The sequence below is a fragment of the Orcinus orca genome, chromosome X (genome assembly GCF_937001465.1).
Source record: "Orcinus orca chromosome X, mOrcOrc1.1, whole genome shotgun sequence".
Taxonomy (NCBI): Eukaryota; Metazoa; Chordata; class Mammalia; order Artiodactyla; family Delphinidae; genus Orcinus; species Orcinus orca.
Genome location: NC_064580.1, coordinates 4587647 through 4611090, shown reverse-complemented (window position 1 = coordinate 4611090; position 23444 = coordinate 4587647). Strand labels below are relative to the sequence as shown.

The following is a 23444-nucleotide window of genomic DNA, read 5'->3' as shown; positions in this document are numbered from 1 at the left end:
TCCCTGGGAGCCGGGCAGAGGAAGCGGGCTGAGATCCAGGGTGCCTCCCGGGAGACCGGGTCCGTTCCCAGCCTCGGGGCAGTCGGCTGGGTGGGGCAGCAGGAAGGGCTGCGAGGATCCCAGGCCAGCAGGGCACTGTGTGTAAGAAGTCTGAGAGAGCAGGGCCTGGAGAAGAGGCTCCTTGCCCCATGAAAGGTGGGAGCAGAGGTCTCAGGAAGGGGACGGGGCGTGGTGAGCCTTGTGCCAGATGCAGGAACGTAGGCCTTACCTCCTAGCCATTGCACAGCCTCGCAGGCAGGGCGTGCCGTACAAAGGCACTGTTGATGGCGTGGATGGCTGCGGCTTCCAGGCTGGGAGCTGGCTTGGGGGGTGTGGCAGTTGTCCCGGATCAGAAAATGATCCGACACGTACATACTCTTGCTACTCTGGCAGGGATCGCCGTGGGCCCTGCTCTTTCACCTGACGGCTGCCTGACCTTTGTCCACGTCATTATTGATTGGCATGGACGCTAGCATGTAAAAGGGCCTAAAATAACGTAGGCGTCCGGTACTCGGATAACCAGAACGTGTTTCCCCAGATACAGATCTCATAGATGGAAGCTAGATACCCAGACCCATGTTCAGAAAACCCATCCCGCACCTATAGAGCTGTCTTATTTCCCAGCGTGCTCACCCACCTCCTCCTGAATATGGGAATCTCCATTCTGGGAGCCCCAGGAGCATCATTCTACCCCGGGCCCCGCCTCTCCGCCTGTGGTGCCCTGGGATTCCAGCCCTTTCGCACCCTCCGCTCACACATGGGGGCCACGTATCACGGGTGCTTAATATTACTGATGCGGCTGCTTGTGTGCTGAGTTGACTCCTGTACACCGGGTTTTTAAAAAAGCCTAGCTGTCCCTTAAACACTTAATTTCTGCTTATTCTGTTGACAAATCTGGTAGACGTTAGTCTTCACTGTTAAGAGGCCATGACAGTGTTTGACTCTGTTTACACATTTTTTAATCAACTGCAACACCTTTGTGCTTGTTAAGCTCCATTTATAAAGCTATTACGTTTTAGTTCCTTGTTCCATACTTCCCTCGTCTGAATTAACACGCAGAACCTTTCTGAATAGCCAGAGATCATTTTAAGCCTAGTAAATGAAGTTTATGATGAACGTAAAGTTCACTTGACTGTTCCAAGGGAGTTGCAATAATGTAGTCTTAAATTGTTAGTGAAAATTAGTAATTCCAGTGTGTATTTCAAAGTTTATTTATAGCATTCTTGCCCCAGTAGGCCAAATTCCATTAAAGGATACAAGTAATAAAGTAATAGATAACACACAAACACTGCCTCAGCACCGTGCCTTCCCTTAAACATCTCTGTGAATGTTCTGGGGATCGAGAGGTACCTGTCCATTAGAGAAAGCCTTTTCCCGCCCAGCTGATTAGATTTTGCGTTTCTTGGCATATGTGAATGTCTTTCCACCTAAATCCAATAATCTTTGAACCTGACAAGAATTTTTCATTCTTTCAGTATACTTCCCAGGTCCATGCAAGTCCCAGAGAGGGCCATGAAAATAATATGTGATTGCCTGATGGATTTCTTTCCTGTACTTTGCCTGACTTGGAGTAACACCGTGTAAGGCCATATACCCACGCGAGTCAGGAAATGAATAGGAGCCAGGCTTAATTCTGTGTCAGAGGAGCCTCTGCCTCTTCCCAGAGAGACAGCCTCTCTCACCTGCTGTCACTTCCCAGGTCCTCGGAGCTCTGGACTAAAAGCCAGTTCTGTTTGAGAACAGGATGGGCACTGTCACTGCTCAGCTCTCAGAGCCCCTGCAGTTGGAAGGCTTGGTCAGTTGAGCTCTACCTGTGGTGACCGAGCTCTGCCTCCTTTGCTCAGGAAAGCTCCCACATCACCAAAGGTACACTCTGCGTGGGAGGAGGAAGCACGCCTTACTGTTTTTTCGTCTTTGCAGAAATCCTGGGTAGCGTTAAATGACATCTGAGCTATGTGAATCAATTTATACCTTGTAAACAGATGTTCTTTAAAAGAAATTTTGACCCTTATTTCTGGGTTACATTCTTAGTAACCTAGAAAAAACAAGACATAGAAGGGTACTTTTAATTGGTTGCCCTTGCCTTCGATAGAAAGACACACTAAGTAGATGAACATCTATAACTCAGTGTTGTGGGCTAAATTGCATCCCACCAAAACGCATATTTTGAAGCCCTGAACCCCAGGACCTCAGAATGGGGCTGTATTTGGAGTCAAGGTCCTTAAAGAGGTAATTAGGTAAAATAAGGTCATTAGGGTGGGTCCTAATCCAGTATGGGTGGTGTCCTTACAAGAAGAGGAGATTAGGGGACGCGCGCGCACGCGACCATGTGAGGAGACAGCCGTCTGCCTGCCCAGGAGAGAGGCCTCGGGAGGAACCAGCCCTGCTGACACCTGGATCTCAGACTTGCAGCCTCCAGGACAGTGAGAAAGTAAATTTCTGTTGTTTAAGCCCCCCACTGTGTGGTGCTTTGTTATTGCAGCCAGACCAAACTAATCCACCCAGAAATGTAGGATTTTTGATACTGTGAAGAGATCAAGCAGATGTGGACCAATATTTTACAGACTTCACAGGCAGACTGGCCAGGGAGGTAAAGCATGGATGCCCAGGGCTGTACCAGCAGGATTATAGCATAAGTTTCTCCAGTCTTAACTCCTGTCATCTCTTTACAGTTGAGTTGTCTGACATTCCTCCACCCCACCCACACCAAAAAATAAGTGAATGGAAACACACATAACAGCTAAAGAATTATGCTGGTGACACAATGGCTTGTGTGTCTTTGAAGGAGGAGGACTGTGTGCTTCTTTATCTCTTCTCATTTCAGTGCATTTCCTAGATTCCTTAATGATTTGCACTGTGCTAAATTAAAACTGTTTTTGGCACTGCCTTCATACTAATGCACGCACCACTGGGGATACATTCAGTACTGGATTCCATTGTACCCATAGGAAGGGTAGAAATAGAGGAGAAGCAGGAGCAGCCACTGAAGGAAGGTCTTGAAGAAAGGAACGGAAGCTGTTGATTTGCGTGGGGAAGGGAATCTTTAAAACTGCATGTCTCTGGGTTTAAGGTGAAGTGTTAGAAATGATGCCTGAACTAGTAGGGGTTTGATGGATATACCCATCCAACACATGGGATTCTAAGGCAACACCTGAAAGAACTCATGTCTACTGTCAGTCTTTTCCTGCATTTTTGCTTTTCCAAATCCACTTTCATGGCAGCCTCCGTGTTCTTTCTCAGCCATCTTAGATCTCTAGGGTGAAGTTAGATGGAAACTTTTTATGCATTCTTGGAGGACACGTTCTGGTTTGCATTTATTCAAAAGGCATGAGAACTAGGGATTTAGCATTAATCCATAAAGCCTGAGGCGTGGGGAAACTAACCCTCAAGAGGGTTTAGCTCTCTAGAAGATGGGAAAGGCACATCCATCTAGAACCCTATGATTGTATGTTTATTTATCTTTTAAAATTTGAAAAGAATTTAAGTTATTCACTAAGAGGAAGTCATCATATGTCAGTATGACATGGATTAAAAAAGCCCAGTGGTTAATAAGATTTATACGTGTGTGATTATGATGTAGCAGTCACAAAGGCCGAGGCCATGGTGTTCTTACTACCTGGTGGGTGACCTCCACACACAGTGGAAGCTGTCACACACGATAGTTCTACAAACTCTCTGCAGCTGTCCTCGACCTTCCGTGGTTAAGGCACCTGTGAATGAGACGTTAAGAAAGGTCTCTTCTTGTGCTTGGTCTGTTTGAGAGTCATTGTACACAAACCCAATGAGAAAAAAAGAAAAATAGATGGCGGGGAAAGTTTCTTATTGTGTTAGTTTTCTATTGCTGCCTTACGCTACCACAAACCGAGTGGCTTAAGACAACACAAGTGTATTATGAGGTCAGAAGCCCCACCTCAGTCTCAGGAGCTAATCACATCAAGGACTGGTTCCTTCAGGAGTCTTCAGGGGAGAATCTGTTATTTGCCTTTTCCAGCTGTAGAGGCCGCCTGCATTCCTTGGTTCATGGTCCACTTTCTCACGTTCAGACCCACCAGTGCTTCACCTCTCTGACCGTTCGCTTTTAACACAGACATTTACAGCCATCAGCTTCCCTCCCAGCACTGCTTTTGTTATATCCCATACCGTTTGGTGTGTTATGTTTGCATTTTCCTTCATCCCAACCTATCTCATAATTCCCTTGTAATTTTTCCTTTTCGCCACTGACTGTTTAGGTGTGTGTGGTTTAACTTCCACATATTTGGGAATTTCGCAAATTTCCTTCTGTTACTGATTTCTCATTTCACTCTGTCAATGATCAGGGGAATACTTGGTATGATTCTGATCCTTTGTGAATTTATTGAGACTTGTTTTATGGCGTAGCTTATCATCTTTCCTGGAGAATTCTCCTTGTGAACTTGAGAAGAATGAATATTTTGTCATGGTTGGGTGGAGTGTTCCATACTATCATAAGCTCCAGTCAGTTTATGGTATTTACATAGTTAAGTGTTTTAAATCAGGTCTTATATTCCTTGTGAATTTTCAGTCTAATTGTTCTCTCCATTATTAAAAGTGTGGCATCAAAGTCTCCAGCTACTGTTGTTGAATCATCCCTTTCTCCCCTCAGTTTTTGTTTTATGTGTTTGGGGCTTTGTTGTTAGGTTCATATATGTTTATAGTTGTTGCATCTTCTTGATGGAATGACCCCTTTATCCTTATAAAATGTTTCTATTAATTTTGTTTGTTTCTAATAGAAATGTTTGCCTTAAGTCTCCTTTGTCTCATGTGGTCAGTCTGGATCTCTTTTGGTTACTGTGTGCATTGGATATCTTTTCCATCCTCCTACTTTCAACCTTTTTGCACCTTTCAATGTAAAGTGTGTCTTGTAGACAGCATATAGTTGGATCATGTGGTTTTTCTTTTTCTAATACATTCTGCCAATCTTTACCTTTTAATTTACCTTTAACCTTTTACATATAGTGCCATTATTGATAAGAGAGGATTTATGTATGGCGTTATGTTATTTGTTTTCTCTATGTCTTTTTTTTTGGTCAGACGCCATCAATCTGCATTTATTAGCAGGCATTCTACTGTAAGGAAGACTTCCCTCTGTCTGCATTTATTTTTTTATTGAAGTGTCAATATTAGTTTACTTACAGTATTATGTTAGTTTCAGGCGTACAACATCATGATTTGATAATTTTATAGATTACACTCTGTAAAGTTATAAAATATTAACAGTCTTCCCTGTGCTGTACTTTACATCCTTGTAACTTATTTATTTTATAGCTAGTAGTTGGTACCTCTCAATCCCCTTCACCTATCTTGTCCCGCCCCCACCTCGCTCCACTGTGGTACTATTAGTTCTCTGTAACTGTGAGCCTGTTTCTGTTTTGCTTCGTTTCAGTTAATTTATTTATTTACATATTTTATTTATTTGGATGCATTGGGTCTTCGTTGCTGCGAGTGCGGGCTACTCTTCGTTGCAGTGTGCGGGCTTCTCATTGCGGTGGCTTCTCTTGTTGTGGGGCATGGGCTCTAGGCATGCAAGCTTCAGTAGTTGTGGCCTGCGGGCTCAGTAGTTGTGGCTCGTGGGCTCTAGAGCACAGGCTCAGTAGATGTGGCGCAGGGGCTTCGTTGCTCCACGGCATGTGGGATCTTCCTGGACCAGGGCTTGAACCCGTCTCCCTTACATTGGCAGGTGGATTCTTAACCACTGCACCACCAGGGAAGTCCCAAGTTTCTGTGTTACATTAGTTTGAAATTTTGCCATTTGCAACAACATGGATAGACCTAGAGGGTAAATCAGAGAAAGACAAATAATGTAGGTTTTCACTTACATGTGGAATCAAAAAAATAAAACGAACAAATCCATGTCTTTTTCTTTTGTTCCTCTATTCCTTCATCACTGCCTTCCTTCTTTTATGTTAACCAGATAGATTTTCTAGTGTACATTTTAAATTCTCTTATCTTTTTTTTTTAGTTATTTTCTTAGTGGTTGCTCTGAGTATTTACAGTTAACAACTTACACCCATCTGGTTTGCGTTAATACCAGCTTAATTTAAATGGTATACAAAAACATTGGTCCTGTGTATCTCCTTTCCCATCCTCCTTTGTGCTGTTATTGCTGTAAAGATTGCATCTTCATACGTTATGTGCCCATCAACAGAGATTTATAATTATTGCTTTATGCGGTTATCTTTTAAATCAGATAGGAAAAAACGATTCACAAGCAAAAAACACATTTATCTTGTCTTTTATGTCCCCCAAGGGCAGAATCACCCCTGATTGTAAACCATCACTTCAAGGAATTAAAGAAAAAAAAAGGGTTATAGCATCCCTATCCTTCATCTCATTTTAAAGTAACTTAGCATAATTATAGCATAATTTAGTAAGATTGCCAGGGAAATTCTTGAATCGGTCATTGGGTAGTGAATCAAGAAACACTCGTGTGTAAAACGTACTGCATTTTTAAGTGTTTCCAAATCTTGCTTGATGATACTTTGCAAAACAAAAAGTAAAAATTTATTATAGTTCCTGGGATGCATGCCACCTTCAAGTTAGAACTTTTTTAGGTTTGGTAAGTTGCATTCAAATATGGAAAATAAAGTTGATTGAGAAGGGAAATAGATACAAAATCATAACCTGACTCTAGTAATAGTTTCAGTTTGACCTTAGGAGAAGTCTTTTTGGAGAAAGTCATTGAGCATTGCCTATACCCGGATCCACTATTGCAATTTTGCGTGGGCTCCACAGCAAGGGCGGTTACGTACTCTGAATACACTGTCTTACATTGTACCTTCTGAATATACTTTAGTGTGTAAGTTGGTGGTCAGAATCCAAACCTGAGCCCGCCATGGGGGCCCAGTCTTTCCCAGGCATCCCAAGTGTAAGGGAGGCACAGCCCTGGAGCCCTACACCCTCACGTTCAGCCATGCTCAGGCCGGTGTGGCCCCGCACAGAATCTGTAGCAGGATGACGCATGCTGATGGAGCCGTGATTCAGAAACAGGGCCTGATAAATGTGCTGTCCCATGCAGTGCTTGCTGATTCTTTACAGGAAACAGGAAGGCAGTCTTTAGTCAGCCTCTGCACCTTCTGAGATTCTGCTTGGAAACATCCACGTAGGAAACGTGAGAAAGGAAGGAAGGATACAGGAGAGGAGAGGGAGAGGTCATCACCATCTGTGCTGAGAAAAAACTAACTGGAAAAGCCGTTTCTGCACATGTGGTCACATATATAGCGTAGAGTGATTCACTCAGTGTCTATATGGGTTCTTTCCTCATTTTAGGTATATCAGCTTTCTGCGCCAGTGAATGTAAAAACAGTATCTTGTTTGGTTGTTTTAATTTTTATTGGGGTATAGTTGATTTACAGTGTTCTTACTTTCTGCTGTACAGTAAAGTGAATCAGTTATACATACACATATATCCACCCTTTTTTAGATTCTTCTCCCATGTAGGTCATTACAGAGTACTGAGTAGAGTTCCCTGTGCGGTACAGTAGGTCCTTGTTGGTTATCTATTTTTTAAGTAGTGTGTATGTGTTAATCCGAAGCTCCTAATTTGTCCCTCCCCCCCTTCCCCCCTGGTAACCATAAATTTGTAAAAACAGTATCTTAATCCCAGTATCTGCAGGATTTAAGACTCTTCTTTGGAGAGCTCAGCTGGAAGACCTTGTGGCTCTCCCGAATTTGTGAATCCACACCAGGGCCTCTTTATCCTCCCTGCCATCGCACAGCTGCAGGAGGGGCCCCCGCACTGCGTGGCACATAGAGCGCCCTCAGAGGGAGCAGGCCCGTCGTTCTGTCAGCCACGTGGGCCTCCCCCAGCCCCAGCCCCTTCCACGTGCCTCTGCCCCGCCCCCAGCCGCCTCCCTGCGGGCCGTTCCCTCCGAGGAGCCTCCGTTCCCTCCGAGGAGCCTCGCTGTCCTGTCCATGCACCGGGTGGGCATCCCCTTGGGGGCCAGGACCCCTGCTCTACTCTGAAATCGCCCCTTCGAGCCCACTGCCCCATAATGAGAAGCAGCAGAGGAGCGTGGCCTGCAGGCCTGACTCCTGAAACTCCCTGGAGAAAGTTGTGCCATCCCATGCTGCTGCTCCCCGTGCCCTGCGTCCAGGGACAGAGGGGACTGGGGACATGAAAGGCACGGCATGTCCTCCCGAAGACAAGGCCCAGCCGGGGGCCCCTTCTCCTGTTGCTTGTGCTTCTGTTATGGACTGTCCCCTCTCCCCGGATGTCCTCACATGCACCCTCTGCAGACAGACCCTCCCGGAAAAGCCCCGCCTTACCTGCCCTTCTCCATCTCCTGCTGCATCTCATGGGAACACCCTTGACGGAGCACATAACTCCGCTCTGGACAGTTTACATCTGATGGCACTTTCCATCCCCCCCGCACAGCCTTGGGTGACAGGGAAACTGAGTTTCCAGTGCGCTTGTCCCTTTGACAAGGGGACACCTTCAGGAAGCAGCAAGGCCAGCACGCGAATCCTGGTTGTCCCCACTCACGGCACCTCCTCCGTGGGCAGAGAGCTTCCCGAGGCTTCCAGGGTCCCCAGGATGCCGTGCTTGGCAAGACAGCATCTCACTCCGGGGAGGACACAGTCCCCTCCACTCTGCCCTCAGCCCAGCCTCCACTCCTGTAACTGAGGCAAGCTCTCCCTCAGCCTCCAGATTCCAGGGCGAATTTTCAGTAGCCTGATGGGGGACCCCCACTGTCACGAGCCTGAGGGTAGCCCGCTTTCCCCTGGTCAAGCGACGGGCACGTGGAACTCACATGCCCACCTCCTGGATTTCCCTGCACAAAAAGACGTGTTGTGTGTGGTGTTCCGACTCAGCCTTGGTCTTGCGTTTCTCAGGCGGCTCTGCCTTCTACGAGTGAAAACAGCATCTTCCTTTTGCTTCTTCAGTTACAGATGCTGTTCGATTTTGCCGGACGCTGTTGCCTGTGTTTACTCTACCAGGTGGAAGAGCCCAGGGTTGCACTCATAGAAAATTTTGGTGTAAGGTGGTAGGTTCTCTGCAGGAAAGGAACAGGCTGGTGTCCTGAGCCACAGGTCCCTGTAGGAATCAGTGACCTCATGGAACCCTCTGTGCCCACGTTTGGTCGATTCTGCTCCAAGTCTTAAGAGAAACCTTGGAGAGATCTTACCTTTGAAAAGCCCTCAGCTGACAGCTTGCTCAGGGCAGGACTGGTAACCATTTCACTGAATCCCCTCACCTGAATAAGGTGTCTTCACGGTCAGCCAGTGCCCCACAGAAGTGGTGCTGCCATAAGCTTCTAGATTCGTCTTTTGCAACAGGAAGGCGGGAAACAGGGACATGTCCAAAACCCGGAGCTTAGGTTTGCAAAGTGAGGGTGTACAGGGTTATGGGGATGAAAATTTGTGAGCCAGGTGTTGGCAGACACGAGCTCCTCCTAGGAGACACGGGTTTGCATAGCGACTGAGAGCATGAGTCAGCACATACGAAGAGGGTAGGCTGACTCCTTCTCTACCTCCTGTTTGGTCATGGACCATGTACCCCAAGCATCAGTCTGTCCATCTAAAAATTGGGGATGGCATAATCCTGTACATATCAGGAGGGTTGTCATGGATCTCAGGGACACACAGATCCCATGGGAGGTGCCCAGTGATTGATTGTTGGCTATTACTAATTACTTTAGTAGCCGTAGTGATGATAGGAGACACTGTGTGTCATCTCATTGCCAGGAATGCTAACGAAACTTCGGTCCGTGCTTCTCTCCCTCGAGCAGGCATCAGGCTGTTGTGGAGAGCTTGTGCAAACACACATTGCTGGCGCCCCAGGCTCTGTGGTTCTGGAGCGGTTCTGAGAATGCATTTCCCACCAGCTCCCACGTGAGGCCCGTGCCGCTGGTCAGGGTCCCACACCTGGCAGAACCGCGGCTGAAGTCAGAGTGCCCAGCACCCGTGAGTTGTAGGAGCACGTGCCAGGCCAAGTTAAAGTTCGGAGCTCCTGGGATTTTCGTACGCAGACCGTGGTTTCAGCCCTGGATGGGCCCTAGGTGAGCTCGCTGACCTGGAAGAAGTCATGGAAACTCAGTATGCCTTGTTTAAAAGCTTAAAAATAGAAGTTAAAAAAAAAAGTTTAAAAAGAATCTCATATTTTTAAGCTGTCCTGATAGCATTTCTGTATCAGTAACATACTGTTAAATATCACAAAATAATCGGTAAACTGTAAAGTGACTTCCATGGATGAGTTTGGGAGATTTTTAACTTGAAAAGCCCTTAATCATCACTACCAAATTCTACACTTACTTCCCTGAACTGCTCCCCATTTTAGAAGGTATGTCTCCTAATCTTGCAGTTTGTCAGGGCTCAGTAAACGTCCTCTGTGCTTCTTGCCCCCCTGCCTCCGACTTTGCCCGCCCTGCTCTTCTGTTTCTTGGGGCCCGTTCTGTATCCCCACCACTGCCTCTGGCTCCAGGGCCGGCCGTCGCCAATGCCTCGCCTTTCCTGTCACTTTCAGTGTCTCTGAGGGTGGGAGGAAGACCAGGGCCACAGGATGGGTGATCGAAAAGCAGAGACAGTGAACAAGGGAAAGCCTAGATGCAGGGGATACATCACCAGTTTCAGTGGTGGAATGGAAAAAGAAAACAACTTTGGGGAGCGAAGCGTAGCTGGGCATTTCTGTTACCTCGCCGCAGTCTGAGTAAAATATTGCAGAGAAGCTTGAATTGTTGTTCTTTACCTGCTTTGTCTATGTTGTGCCTTTGCCGAAATACAAACAAGAACAAAAAACGAGGAGAGGAATTGTTTTTCCTGTGTTTTCCACGTGAAGTGCTTCAGTGTGATTATGGGGGTGGGTAGGTGGAAGGCCGTTTGTCCACACCCCTTGACTAACTGGGGACACCTGGAGTTGACCTGGCAGGTGTGCAGGGGCATCTGGGATTTGCCTGGAAGACTCATCATTGTTCGTACTTGGCATCCGGGGCGCTGGAACTGGTAGCTACTGCAGAGATCACGTTTTTCTTGACTGCTCGTCGTGTGGGACAGTGCCCGCCTGTCCTTCTCCAGTCTTTCCATGTGTGAAGGAGTCCTGCCATCACTCTGCCTCAGTCTGCTCCAGCTGCCCTAACAAAAGTACACAGACTGGGTGGCTTACACAGCACACGTGTTTTTCTCACAGTTCTGGAGCTGGGGAAGTCCAAGACCAAGGTCAGGCGGATTTGGTGTCTGCGGAGAGTCCGATGTCTGTTCACAGTGCCTTCTGTGTCCTCACGTAACAGAAGGGGTTGGGGGGCTCTCTCTCTGGGTCTCTTTTAGGAGAGTCCTAATCCTGTTCAGGAGGGCTCCTCCCTCATGACCTCACCACCTCCCAAAGGCCTCACCTCCTAGCAGCGTCCATCACATGGGGAGTTAGCATTTAACATAGGAATTCAGGGGACATGCACACTGTGTGTGAGCAGCTACCTCCCTTGCCTGTCGGTGCCCCTCGGCAGGCAGCATGATGAGCCTCTCGTCGGCCCTCTTAGGATGGTCTTACCGGCCTCCCTTGGGTAGAGTCAGGCCCTGACCTCCGACTGTGATGTCTGGCCTTTTCATTTACTTCAGTAGTAAGGAGTGAGGTAGGAGTCTTTCCAGTTTTATTTTTCAGAGGCCATTGTTCGCATCCATCAAGATGGTGTCTCCTCAGGGAAAGCTCATTTTATACCTTAAATCCTGAGAAAGTCTTGCTCTCTTCCTAGGCCAAAGATAGGGGACAACGCTGCTAAGTCTTCCCTCCTTGGGCACAGACGTCACGCTTTCTAAAAGACAGCCTTCCTTTTGGTTGACTGAGAGCCGTCTCACGCACCCTGTCCTTTGTCCCCACGTCCTCATACTGATAGGCTGACCCCAGGAGTGTCTCTGTGTTCAGGAACAGTCTGGCCGCCTGGAATTCCAGGTACGTCTTCATTTTCTTGTGCTGCAAACACTGGTTCTCCTTGTTCTGAGCAGACCTTGAGAAGTCTAGTCAGGACACTTTGATCACATTGGACTTCAGGGGTAGTTTACTCTGCACAGATGGATCAGTTTTAGCATGTGATTCCCGCGATACCATGTGCACACTCAAGGTAGGGAATGTAAGGATACAGCTCCCACGAGTATCTTTGTGGCCCTCCACGATCCCTCTCTGTTCATGCCCCTGCCACGGTAACTGTCAGTCTCCTTCTGAAACTACAGATGAGTTTGCACTTCCTGGGATTTTATATGGAATCATACAGAATGTACTCCTTTTTTAATCTGGCTTCTTGCATTGAGCATCATGTTTTTGAACTCATTCATGGGATTGCATGTTATTTTTTTTTTCCTTTTTATTGCTAGTGGTTGTATGATAGTTGTATACTTCGTAAGAAACTGCCAGACTGTTATCCAAAGTGGTTTTTATGTTGGGCTGTGTATTACTTCTATTGCTGCTGTAAAAAATTATCACAAACCCTGTGGCTTAAAACAACACAAAGTGATGTATCTTTTAGCTCTGGAGGCCAGAAATCCACAAGCAGTCTTGGACGGGGGAGAATCTAGGTGTTGGCAGGGCTGCATTCCTTCTGGGCTAAAATCTAGGTGTTGACAGGGCTGCATTCCTTCTGGAGGCTCTAGAGGAGAGTTTTCTTGTCTTTCCAGCTTCTGCAGGTCACCCACCTTCCTATTCTTGTGACCCTGCATTGCCTGACCTCTGCTTCTGCCCTCAACATCTCCTCTGACTCTGACCCTCCTGCCTGCCTCTCGGAAGGATCCTTGTGATCCTGGAGAGTCATCTCCCCACTTCAGGACTCTTGCTTAAACACACCTGCGAGGTCCATTTTGCCATGAAGCCTACTCAGAGGTTCTGGAGATCAGGGCACGTGCATCTTTGCGGGGCTGCTATTCTTTCTACTGCAGGTTGTTTGTGTCACCACTGAGCTGTAAAGTGCGGCTTCTTATAGATTCTGCATGTAAGTTGTGTGTGTGTGTGTGTGTGTGTATTTTCTCTCACTTTGTGGCCTGCCTTTTCTTCCTGGGGTCCTTTAATTTTGACGAAAGCCCCTTTATCCATGTGTTCTTCTAGGGTTCTTACTGTGTGTTCTGTGTATGAAGCCTTCGTAGAACCCATGGTTCCAAAGATGGTCTCCTGTATTTTCTTCCAGAAGTTTTATAGCTTTGGGTTTACATTTAGGTTTATGAGTCTAAGGGTCAGTGTTCATTTTTTTTCCTCCAGTACAGATATGTTTCCATAGAGATAACATATGATCCAGCAACATTTTTTGAACCAGTTCATTTTTAAAATGATTTCCTTAAACTTTATTATGGATTACCAGAAAAAAAAATTCTTGACTAATACCCATACCTATTAAAGGGAATAGTTGACACCACCAGTGAATCATGCTGAATACTAATCAAGATTTTTACTTTACAAGTGATCACCCAGTTAAATTATTATTACCGATCTTCATTTTAAGGAGTTATTATTTCTTCTTTACAGTTGAAAACTGATAGCTTCCAGCTACAGGAAACAGTACATCAGACCCTTAAATACTTTTCCTCTAAGCCTGCTAGAGCAAGCAGGCTGCTAATTTGAAGCACATATTACCAGGACTGGTAATTTCATGCTTGTTAATTACTGGTTTCAGTCTTGTACATTCCTAAACACAAGGCCGTGTTCCTTCTTACATGCAAGCTCATTTGTAAAGGTTAAGCCACACAGACTAGGAAAGCCTCTCCTGTGTGTATAAACAACACGCAGTGTTGGTGGCCCCTGGAGAGCGCACCCGAGTGCCCTCAGCGCCTGGAGACTTGCAGTGTTTGCTAGAGGCGGCATCTGTGTTCTCCTCGTCCTGTTTTCTTTCTCCTCCCCAGAATGCCAGGCCTCTGCGTTCGGTGTCTAACGTAGCCTCTGCCCGGCATCCGTTTTCAGGTCTGAGAGGACATTCCTGGACGTCCAGGTCCTTGTGGTTAGCAGAGGGCCACATATCAGTAGTTCTGAGCTGAGAGAAATACTCTGATTTACATACTGCCTTTTCTCTACCACTCTTTCTGCAAAGCTTCCCTTTACCTTTGCAGGTATTTGGCTGTTCCTTTTTTTTTTTCCCCCAAGCAAACTTTAATAAGCTTTTCAGTCTCAATCACTGAGTTCTGTATTTAACTTGGCAAGGATGCTTCTGTCTCACTTAACCACGTTTTTTCAGTGCCTCTCACAGAGAATGTGCCCGATGCACCTGTGTGAAGAGGAATGCTTCACCCAGGGGAGAGGTGAACGGAGCTAGGGAGGGAGTGGGGTCCTACCTCCAGCCTGGAACATGCTGAGGGTGGGTTTGTGGAGGGTCAGGTGGCCAGGAGGAGACATAGGGCCATCCATGCAGGGCCCGTGGGTCCAGCGTGTGGCCCAGGGTCTTTGACCGGCTCAGTGCCTGTCTCCCCTAATGGGACTGGAATGTTTGGGGCATCTCGCACAGTCTCCATAGCTGCTCTGCTCACCCGGTGGCTTTCCACAGTGGCGTCCTGTCCTGGAGACGGAGCCGTCTGCCCCCTGCGGGTGGGACCCTTGTCCTTCTCGGGCCGGCGCAGCCTGCTGGGTGGCTGTCTTGACTCGGAGGACAGTGGCCTCTGGACCTTGGACTCCCAAGAGTGAGAAAGCAAGCAGCTGGCAGATGCCTTACGCTCGAGAGACGGGACGTGCCAGCCGTGCACCGACCCACAGCCTCCCAAGCGTCCGGACCACGGACCCTGCAGCGATCAGTGCTCTGTGCCTGCAGCTTCCCACGTGGGATGGGCCAGGGAAAGCCGGATAGATACGCCCCCAAACCAGCCATGCCGCATGCCCCGCTTATGGTAGCCACCTCCTGGGTCCCCGCCCTGCAGCCTCCACCAGGCGGTCCCTGCAGCCGGCTCCCTTCCCGGGAGGGCTGTCCACTACCCTGCCGGCCCCCTTCCCGGGAGGGCTGTCCACTACCCTGCCGGCCCCCTTCCCGGGAGGGCTGTCCACTACCCTGCCGGCCCCCTTCCCGGGAGGGCTGTCCACTACCCTGCCGGCCCCCTTCCCGGGAGGGCTGTCCACTACCCTGCCGGCCTTTCTGCCGCTGCTCAGCCAAGCGCTGGCCGAGTCCTCCCGCGGAGAGCTAGGCGTAGGCGCCTCCGCTAGCGCTCACCACCGGCGGGTCCTTCTTGGCTCCCAGAAGGGCCTTTTGTCCTGTAGGGCCTCCTGCCTCAGGCTGTGCCCCTGCCAGCCCCTCTCAGAACCTGGTACGTCCACACCTTCTTCTGCCTTCCTCCGGATCCACCGGTGCCCTTCCGCCGCACCTGGGGTGACCGGCACTTTTAGCAGGTACCTTCTTCCGCCTTGGCCTTGCTCGTCACAGCGGCCGGTGAGGCTGGTAGACGCCCTGGCCAGCTGGCCCGGCAGGGGTACGGCAGAGGCAACTCGGAACCAAGTGTGGCGCCGATAGAGGCTCTGGGCTTCGTGCCGTGTGCTGGGAGCATGGAGAACAGCAGCAGACAGCTGTTGCAGAAACACTTTTCGCCATGAGTGTGCTAGAAATTATTAAGCAAGCTGGGGAGCCCTGAGAAGTCAAGAAGAGCCCTGGGCAGCCCCTGACAGCAGAGCCCGCCGGGTCGGATGGCTCATCTCCTGTCTTCCTGAGAAGAACCAGCCACGTCTGCAGGCTCTCGTCATCTAGAGCCTAGGCCATAGGATGGCTGTGCCGCTTGATCTAAGAGTCCGTTTTTGGGAACGGACGCTTATTTTCCAGTGAGGTCCTTCATTACTGGAGGAAATCAAGGACCCCCTGCTAGAAAGCGCAGAGAGCAAGTGTGTCGGTCTCAGTAGTTTTCAAACCGAGGGCCCCGGCAACAGCTGTTGCTTCCTGTTCTGTGGTCCCAGGGCTAGACATCCTTCTTCTTCTCAATTTCCACTTGGGAGAGAGATGAACCAGTTCACTAATCCTTTCAGTATAGTATGTTCCATCAAGTTGTCTGTAGTTTACTGCAAGCTACATGTTTCTTCAAAAGAAAAAAAAAGTTTAAGTATGCATGGGATGCAATACAGAGGAAAGTGTAAATAGATTATTTTTTCTTTAATTTCTGCTAATAGATCTATGCGTGTAATCGTTAAAATCAAGCTTTTCTTGGTTAAACTTGATCTGGTTTTAAAATCGCTGACTGCAGAGCACTGGGCTTTGGTAAAAACAGGTCAGGTCAGTGATTCTCCCCTGTGTTAGGCACGCACACCCTGGTTTCCTGCTTGTGGGAGGGGGGGTTGATAAAACACACAGCAGATCTGGGGTCACAGCGTGGGGCCTCACCCAGTTTCTCCTCAGTAGGTCTGGGCTGAGGCCCAAGCATTTGCATTCCTGACTCTCCTGGTCCAGGGACCACACTTTGAGGACCAGTGGATTAGGGAAACGAGTGGTAGGTGAACAAAAGAAGTGCATGTTTTCAAGGAGTGTATTCAGTGATTGATTACCTACTGTGTACTAACTACCACGGTGGCTTAGAAGAGTGGCACCACCACTTTGATCAGAATGTACTGTGCGCTGCCTTTTTATCGTTAAAGCCGTTTCACATGTAAACTATGTAGCTTTCACCACACTGAAGAAGACTGCTCCATTTCTGGGTGAGAGGAAGCATGGAGCCGGCTACATCAGTCTGCTTCCCCTTCTACAACTCCCTGTTTGCCAGACTGTGACAGTTTGATTTTAGCCCGAGATGGGCCCTTCTGCCTTTCCACGTGGAAAGGTATCTTGTATCGTTAAGGAACTATCTGTAGCACAAAACAGTGTCTTTAGGTCACCTTCGCCCTCCTTTTTTTTTTTCTTAGTAATTGGAAAGTAAGACTATTCTCAAGATATATTAAGTTCTGAGAAGCATTATCTCACTTTGTTCAAGGTGTACAGGATATGGAAGGTGTAAGTTGACTGGAGAGCGGTAATCAATGCGGGTCCACAGTCCGTTTCCAAAACCGGAGGAGCCAGTTGTATTTCGATTTTTAAATTATTATTTTAAAGTGGAATGCATTGATTCCATGATATGTATGCTCTGTGGGGGGGCGGCGGCGGTGGCCTGGGGCAGCATCCGTAATCCAAAGCCTGTTGGTGTTTGTACAGGGAAGCGCAAGAAGGTTCACGCTAAGTGTCCCAAATATTAAACCTTAAAACTGACTCTGTTTTTGCTAAATGAGAGCTTTTCCGTTTCCGGAAGTTTATGGATCATGGGGCTGGGGACACGGCGTCAGTGTGCCTGTCCTAGGCCGGGCGGTCAGTTAACAAGTATTTGTGAAGCTAGGGAATGTGTAACACTGTGGGAGGGAATCCCAAATGGTTACCACTTCCTTTTAAAGTAAAGCACCCGGAACGAGGCCCTGTGACTTGTCAGATGCAGCAGCCCTTGCCGTTTTGGGAGCTGTGGTGTGCAGGCAGGGAAAGCAGAGCTCGTCGTCTCCTCTGAGCTCACAGATGCTCCCTGACCGCCTTCCGCGGAGCCGCTGCAGGGCACGTGTGCCCCAGACGGCCCTAGAGGCGGGGAGGCAGGGCCGGGCGCCGTGCTCACAGCTGCGCGCCCGTTACCCGCTCAGCTGACGCAGGCGCCTAGCAGGTGTGTGCCCGTGGGAAGACCCCCCAGGGTGCAGACGGGTAAGCTAAGGCCCAGTGGGGTGCTGAGCACATGTCCTGAGTTCCCAGCGGCTGGCCAGCTGCGGGGCAGGGCCTCCAACCCAGGCCAGCCGGGCTTCCGAGCGCGGGGCCGGCTCCCAGCCCAGAGTCCTCCGGCACGCCTGGGCCTGCAGGCGGCCGCTGCTCCCCACGGTGCCCCCGGCAGAAGCCGCAGGTCACCGGGGCGAAGCAGCTCCTCCTGGGACGTCCAGCCAGAGCGTGGCCAGGCTGGGGATTCACTGCTCCTCTCGGATCAGGACGCCCTTGCTTTGTGTCCGTGTGGTACAGAAGTGGAGATGGGGTGGGCAGAGAAACCAAGCCAGCTCTTACCCTACATGCTTCTTACTCTCGGGTTGATTGAGGGGTTTTGCTATTAGATAATGCAGATCATGCCTTTAGAACTGGATTAGGTGCAGCTTCGTGCAAGAGAGAAGTGGGGAAATACGCTCACCCCTTCCGTCTTCATAAGCTGAAACACAAACGGATACCGTCCTGAGTCTGGGATGGACTCAGCCAGCATTTAAATACGTTCTCGATGATAAAAGCTGTTGCTAAGCATAGTACAACGACAGAAACTCAGCCTCAGACGAAATAGAGAGGCCTTCCAGGTGTGGTGATGCCTTTTATAGTAACAGTTCAGTGACCCTAAACGTCAGTGCCTTCTGTTTTCCCACCTGGGGACCCAGCCCGCAGCTCGGATGAAAATACCAACCTCTGGGCTGAGTCTGTCCGCTCACCTCCCTCACTGCCCCCTGCCCAATCCGATGCCCTCGTGTCACTGCCTGCCTGATCCCTTCATCTGTACCTGCTGGGACTGCTGCCTGGATCCTATCCCCCCCACCGCCCAGGGCTGAGGTTCTCGTGTACCTGCAGTATGTTCCTAACACACCTGAGTAAGGGAGCAGCTTGTGTGCACGTAGCCTGTGGAAAACCACGTGAGTTTCCTGTGAAAAATAACCCAGAAGCACGGCGCAGAGCACAGCTACTTTATGCGGCTTCATTTTAGTTTAGCTTCTGGAGAACCTTTTCCTTTCAAAACGCTGTCCCTTTCATTGATGGTACGCTGTCGTCAGCTGGCGTACTCATTGCCGGGTCTGAGGAGCTTGGCGATGCATTCAGATCCTCGCTTACTCCACCGAGGGTTTGGGGTGATTTTATCTAAATTGTGAAGAAAAGTGGCTGTCGGCACAGTCTCCTACAGATTTATAATCCCACCGTTCTGTGCCTTTTAGATTAAAAGCTTCAGCTTTAAATAAACGCTGCTTGAAGCATTTTTAAAGAATACAGCTGTTTTCTGTCTTCAGAATTAGTCTTTTTTCATGCTCCTTTCTCCTTCCCCGTCCACTTGCTTCAGCACGAGTCCCTCATGTTAACTCCCCACCCGGCCTCTGCTGCTTTTCCTGGCACTCCCTAGCCTTCACAAACCCATCAGTGGTTTCTCACTCGCTGGGTGCCGGCGATGTCTTTTTGTCAGTCTTTCTCTCTCTCTCAACCGCTAGAAGAAAAGTGCTCACGTGTAGAAGGTAAAATGTACAGCCTCCCTGCCAGTGCATCCATCCCGCACCCCCCCCCCCCGACCCCGAGAGCCCTCCCTCTGTGTCCACTCACAGGCGAGAAGGATGTAAAAGAGCGTGTGTGACAGGCAGCCCTCCTCAGCGTCCGGCGGAGGGTGCACCAGCCCTTCCCTCTTTGCTGGGACTTCTTCAGGGAGATTAAGTGCAGCGTGGTTCTAGAAAAACTAGAACCACTCAGGTTATAATGCAGACGCTGGCTGCTTCTACCAAGGATCCCGGGAAGACTTTTCCTCAAGTCCCACCTTCTTTTGTACCAAAAGAAGAAAAGGAAACAAAAGCTGGAATGTATTACCCAGCCCAGGGGTCATGCCCAAGCATGGTCTGGCGAGTATGTCTGAGGGTGGATATCTGAGATCTTTTTGTTGTGTGTCTTATACCGTCCCCCCAGAATCCAGCCCGTGGTAGAACGGTGAGGACCCAAAGAGTTAAAGTGCTGAGCCTACTTGATACGCAGCTGTAGATGATTTTGCCTTGGAAAGCAGAGGAGAAAGAAAAGCTCTTTCTGTTGCTGGTCATCGTCAAGGCTGAAGCATGCCACCATGGGGCTGAGGGTCCAGGGCTTGTCCGGGGAAGCAGCCTACAGGGAGGCCCTAGCACGACACATTTAGCGGGTGGGGAGGGGAAGGGCAGGTCAGCTGCCGGAAGAAGCAGCCACGGGGTGGGTGGCGGCCTCCTGGGAATGATCCCTTCACCACAGAGCGACAGCATCCAGGTACGTTGCAGGAAACGCTGCCGCTGTTGCAAGAAGGCTTGGTGGACGAAGCCCCCCGCCCCCCATGCCTGATGACACAAGTGCCGTGAGGGATCTGGTCCCGTGAGAGGAAACGAGAAGCACAGGAGTTGTGTGTTCCTACTCAGAGCCGCGCACAAGTTTCTGTCCTCGTGTAGGCACTTCACTGCTCCGCCCGCGGCCAGGCGCTCCTGCCGGGTGGGAGTAGTTCCTCGGGGCACATCCCTAACAGCAGAGGGCACACACACAGACCCTTGCGTGCTGCCGTCACGGTGCACGCTTGGGAGGACCAGCTCAGGGCGTCAAGCGCGTGCTCAGGCCCAGATGCGTGCGTGCGCGTAGACAAGGCAGTTTCACCGTACTAGAGACTTTCTTTCTGGGCCAGCCTGTAACGTTCCCGAGCAGCAGAGAGCAGGCTGCCCAGGGCATCGTCTGGTCCCCATGGCCTGAGAACGTCTCGCTCACGTCCATAGGTCTCCCCGAGAGAGCTTTCTACCCTGAACTTGACCTGCACTGTGAACACACGTGCTTCTCTGATGTAGACTTGGCATTACCACCGCGTGCACCCTAAAAGCCTCTGTGTCTTCGTCTCACTGTGTCTGCAGATACCGAACGGCTGTACTCAGTGGTGTTTGAGGCAGTCTGCGGTCGCTATGGGAAGAAATACAGCTGGGATGTGAAGTCCCTTGTTATGGGTAAGACGGCGTTGGAGGCGGCCCAGATCATCGTAGACACCCTGCAGCTCCCGACGTCCAAGGAGGAGCTGGTGGAAGCCAGCCAGGCGAAGCTGAAGGAGGTGTTCCCCACCGCCGCGCTCATGCCAGGTGCCGCCCTCTGCCATCGTGTCTCTCGCCTTAGTAGTGACTCTCACAGACTCATGCGGGGCATGCTAGGGTTGTCCTTTGGTCTTGATGACTTCTTGGAAAATTCTCTTCCTTGTGAGGCTCAGAGGGGCTCGAGAGAGAGTTTGGTGGATGCTGTTGTGTGCTGCGATTCAATCTTGTCTTTTTAAAGGCTTCTTAAAAGAATATGCGTTCCTTTCACTGACTCCTGAGGTCCAAAAACATTTGCATTGTGTTTGCATGGGTATTATGTAAAGATTACATTCCTGACAGAAGGCTTTTTCTTTTCACAATCAGGTAACACCGACTAAGGTTTCAGCAGCTATGCAAACTTTAACATGTTGATGATAAGCAAGCACCTAAATCTCCCCAAAGAAGTTTAATTTTTTTTTTTTTAAGTTAAAGGCATAATTCTGTTCTGACATGTCTGTTTGTATGGCCTTTATCGCTCTCTTTACTTGTTTTCCTTTGAAAGGGAAGATGATTTTTCTCCCTTGGAGCATGTTAACTGAAGGTTGATCACAACGGAATTGCCTGCTGGTTCTTACTACAAGTGAGAAGGTCAAGAATGTTCTAGATTATAGGGACAAAAAATGCTTAAAAATGAAGTATTATTTTAAGATTTTTCTAGGAGAAAAGGTGAAAACTCAGTCTTTAGAATTCCTGGTGCTAAGGGAGAAAAAGTTTACAGTTATAGCAGAAATTTTGGATTCAAAATTGTATTCATGTGAGTCATCATCATTTTTGAAACGTGTGTTGTTATCTATATTTGTACACGTATCCAGAGGGGCAGATTGAGTATTCCCGGGAGCCAGAGAATTTTCTGTCAAAGGGCCCTGCCAATACCGCTGCCTGTGTCACACAGAAACCATGTGGACTGTTCTTGGATAACACACACACACACTCCTCACCACGGGCACAAGCACCGCGATTCACACTCCCTTCATCAGCTGCCTCTGGGCTGCTTGCACACCCAGTAATCCTGACGAACTTTAGTGATGGAAACACATCCGCATGTCACAAGACACAGCTTAAAATTTACCATCTTACCCATGTTTAGTGTACAGTTCGGTAGTGTTAAGAATGTTGAAGTTGTTGTGTAACCATCACCACTCCATCTCTCAAACTTTTTACATTGCAAAGCTGAAACTCTGTCCCCATTAAACCCTAACTCCCATTCCTCCCCCTCTCCGGCCCCCGGCGCCCACCCTTCTTCTTTCTGTCTCTGTGAATTTGAACTGCTCTAGGTGCCTCATACAGTATTTGTCCTTTTGTGACTAGCTTTTTAAATTTAGCATAATGTCCTCAAGGTTCATCCATGTTGTAGCATGTGATTTTCTCCCTTTGAAGACTGAATCTTATTCCACTGTACGGACTACATTTTGTTTATCTCTTCATCTGTCTATAGATAACTCTGTTGCTTCCACCTCTTGGCTGTTGTGAAAACCACTGCTGTGAGCATGTATATACAAATATTTCTTCAAGACCTTGCTTTCCTTTCTTTTGGGTATGGTCGCAGAAGTGCGATTATTGGATTATAAGGTAATTCTGTTTTTAGTCTTTTGAAGCTCCACCATAACTGTCTTCTATACTGGCTGTACCATTTTATTCTTCCTCCAATGGCCCACAAGGGTTCCAGTTTCTCCACATTTTCACCAACACTTGTCATTTTTTGTCTTTTTGATAGTAGCTGTCCTATTGTGTGTGTAGTGATTCTCTCTTGATTTTGCCTTTCTTTAATGATTAATGGCGCGGAGCATTGTTCCATATGTTGTTAGCCGTTTGCATGTCTTCTTTGGAGAAATGTCTATTCAAGTCCTTTGCCCATTTTTTTTTTTTTTTTTTTTTTTTTTTTTTTTGTGGTACGCGAGACTCTCACTGTTGTGGCCTCCCCCATTGTGGAGCACAGGCTCCGGACGTGCAGGCTCAGCCGGCCATGGCTCATGGGCCCAGCCGCTCCGCGGCATGTGGGATCCTCCCGGACCGGGGCACGAACCCGTGTCCCCTGCATTGGCAGGCAGACTCCCAACCAACTGCGCCACCAGGGAAGCCCCCTTTGCCCATTTTTTAATAGAGTTATTTGTTTTTTTCTTGTTGAGTTCTAGGAATTCTTCATAAATTCTGGATATAAACCACTTATCAGATACATGATTTGCAAATATTTTCTCCCATTTCATAGGTTGCCTTTTCAATCTGTTGACTGTGTCCTTTGATACACAGAACTTTTTAAGGTTGATGTACTCCCATTTGGCTGTTTCTGCTCTTGCCTGTGCCTTTAGTGTCATATCGAAGATACTAAAAAAATCCTGTGTAGGGCTTCCCTGGTGGTGCAGTGGTTGAGAGTCTGCCTCCCGATCCAGGGGACGCACGTTCGTGCCCCGGTCCGGGAGGATCCCACATGCTGCGGAGCGGCTGGGCCTGTGAGCCATGGTCATTGAGCATGCGCGTCCGGAGCCTGTGCTCCGCTACGGGAGAGGCCACAACAGTGAGAGGCCTGCATACTGAAAAAAAAAAAAAAATCCTGTGTCATAATGCTTTTTCCCCATGTTTTCTTTCAGGAATTTTATAGTTTTAGCTCTTACCTTTAGGTTTTTAATCCATTTTGAGTTAATTTTTGTGTATGCTATAAAGTAAGAGTTCAGCTTTG

General features: G+C 48.7%; 1 protein-coding gene across 3 annotated transcripts in view; it reads left to right on the top strand.

The window, feature by feature from the left end:
- Nucleotides 1–23444, top strand: part of PUDP (pseudouridine 5'-phosphatase) — a 357188-nt gene that overhangs the window by 12841 nt on the left and 320903 nt on the right. For all 3 annotated transcript variants that reach the window (XR_007474854.1, XR_007474855.1, XM_004265426.4), the window contains exon 2: nt 20561–20779. Coding sequence is in view for 1 of the 3 variants with exons in the window: in XM_004265426.4 (XP_004265474.1) it covers nt 20561–20779 (219 nt within the window). In the remaining 2 variants the exon portion in view is untranslated. The remainder of the gene's footprint in view (nt 1–20560; nt 20780–23444) is intronic.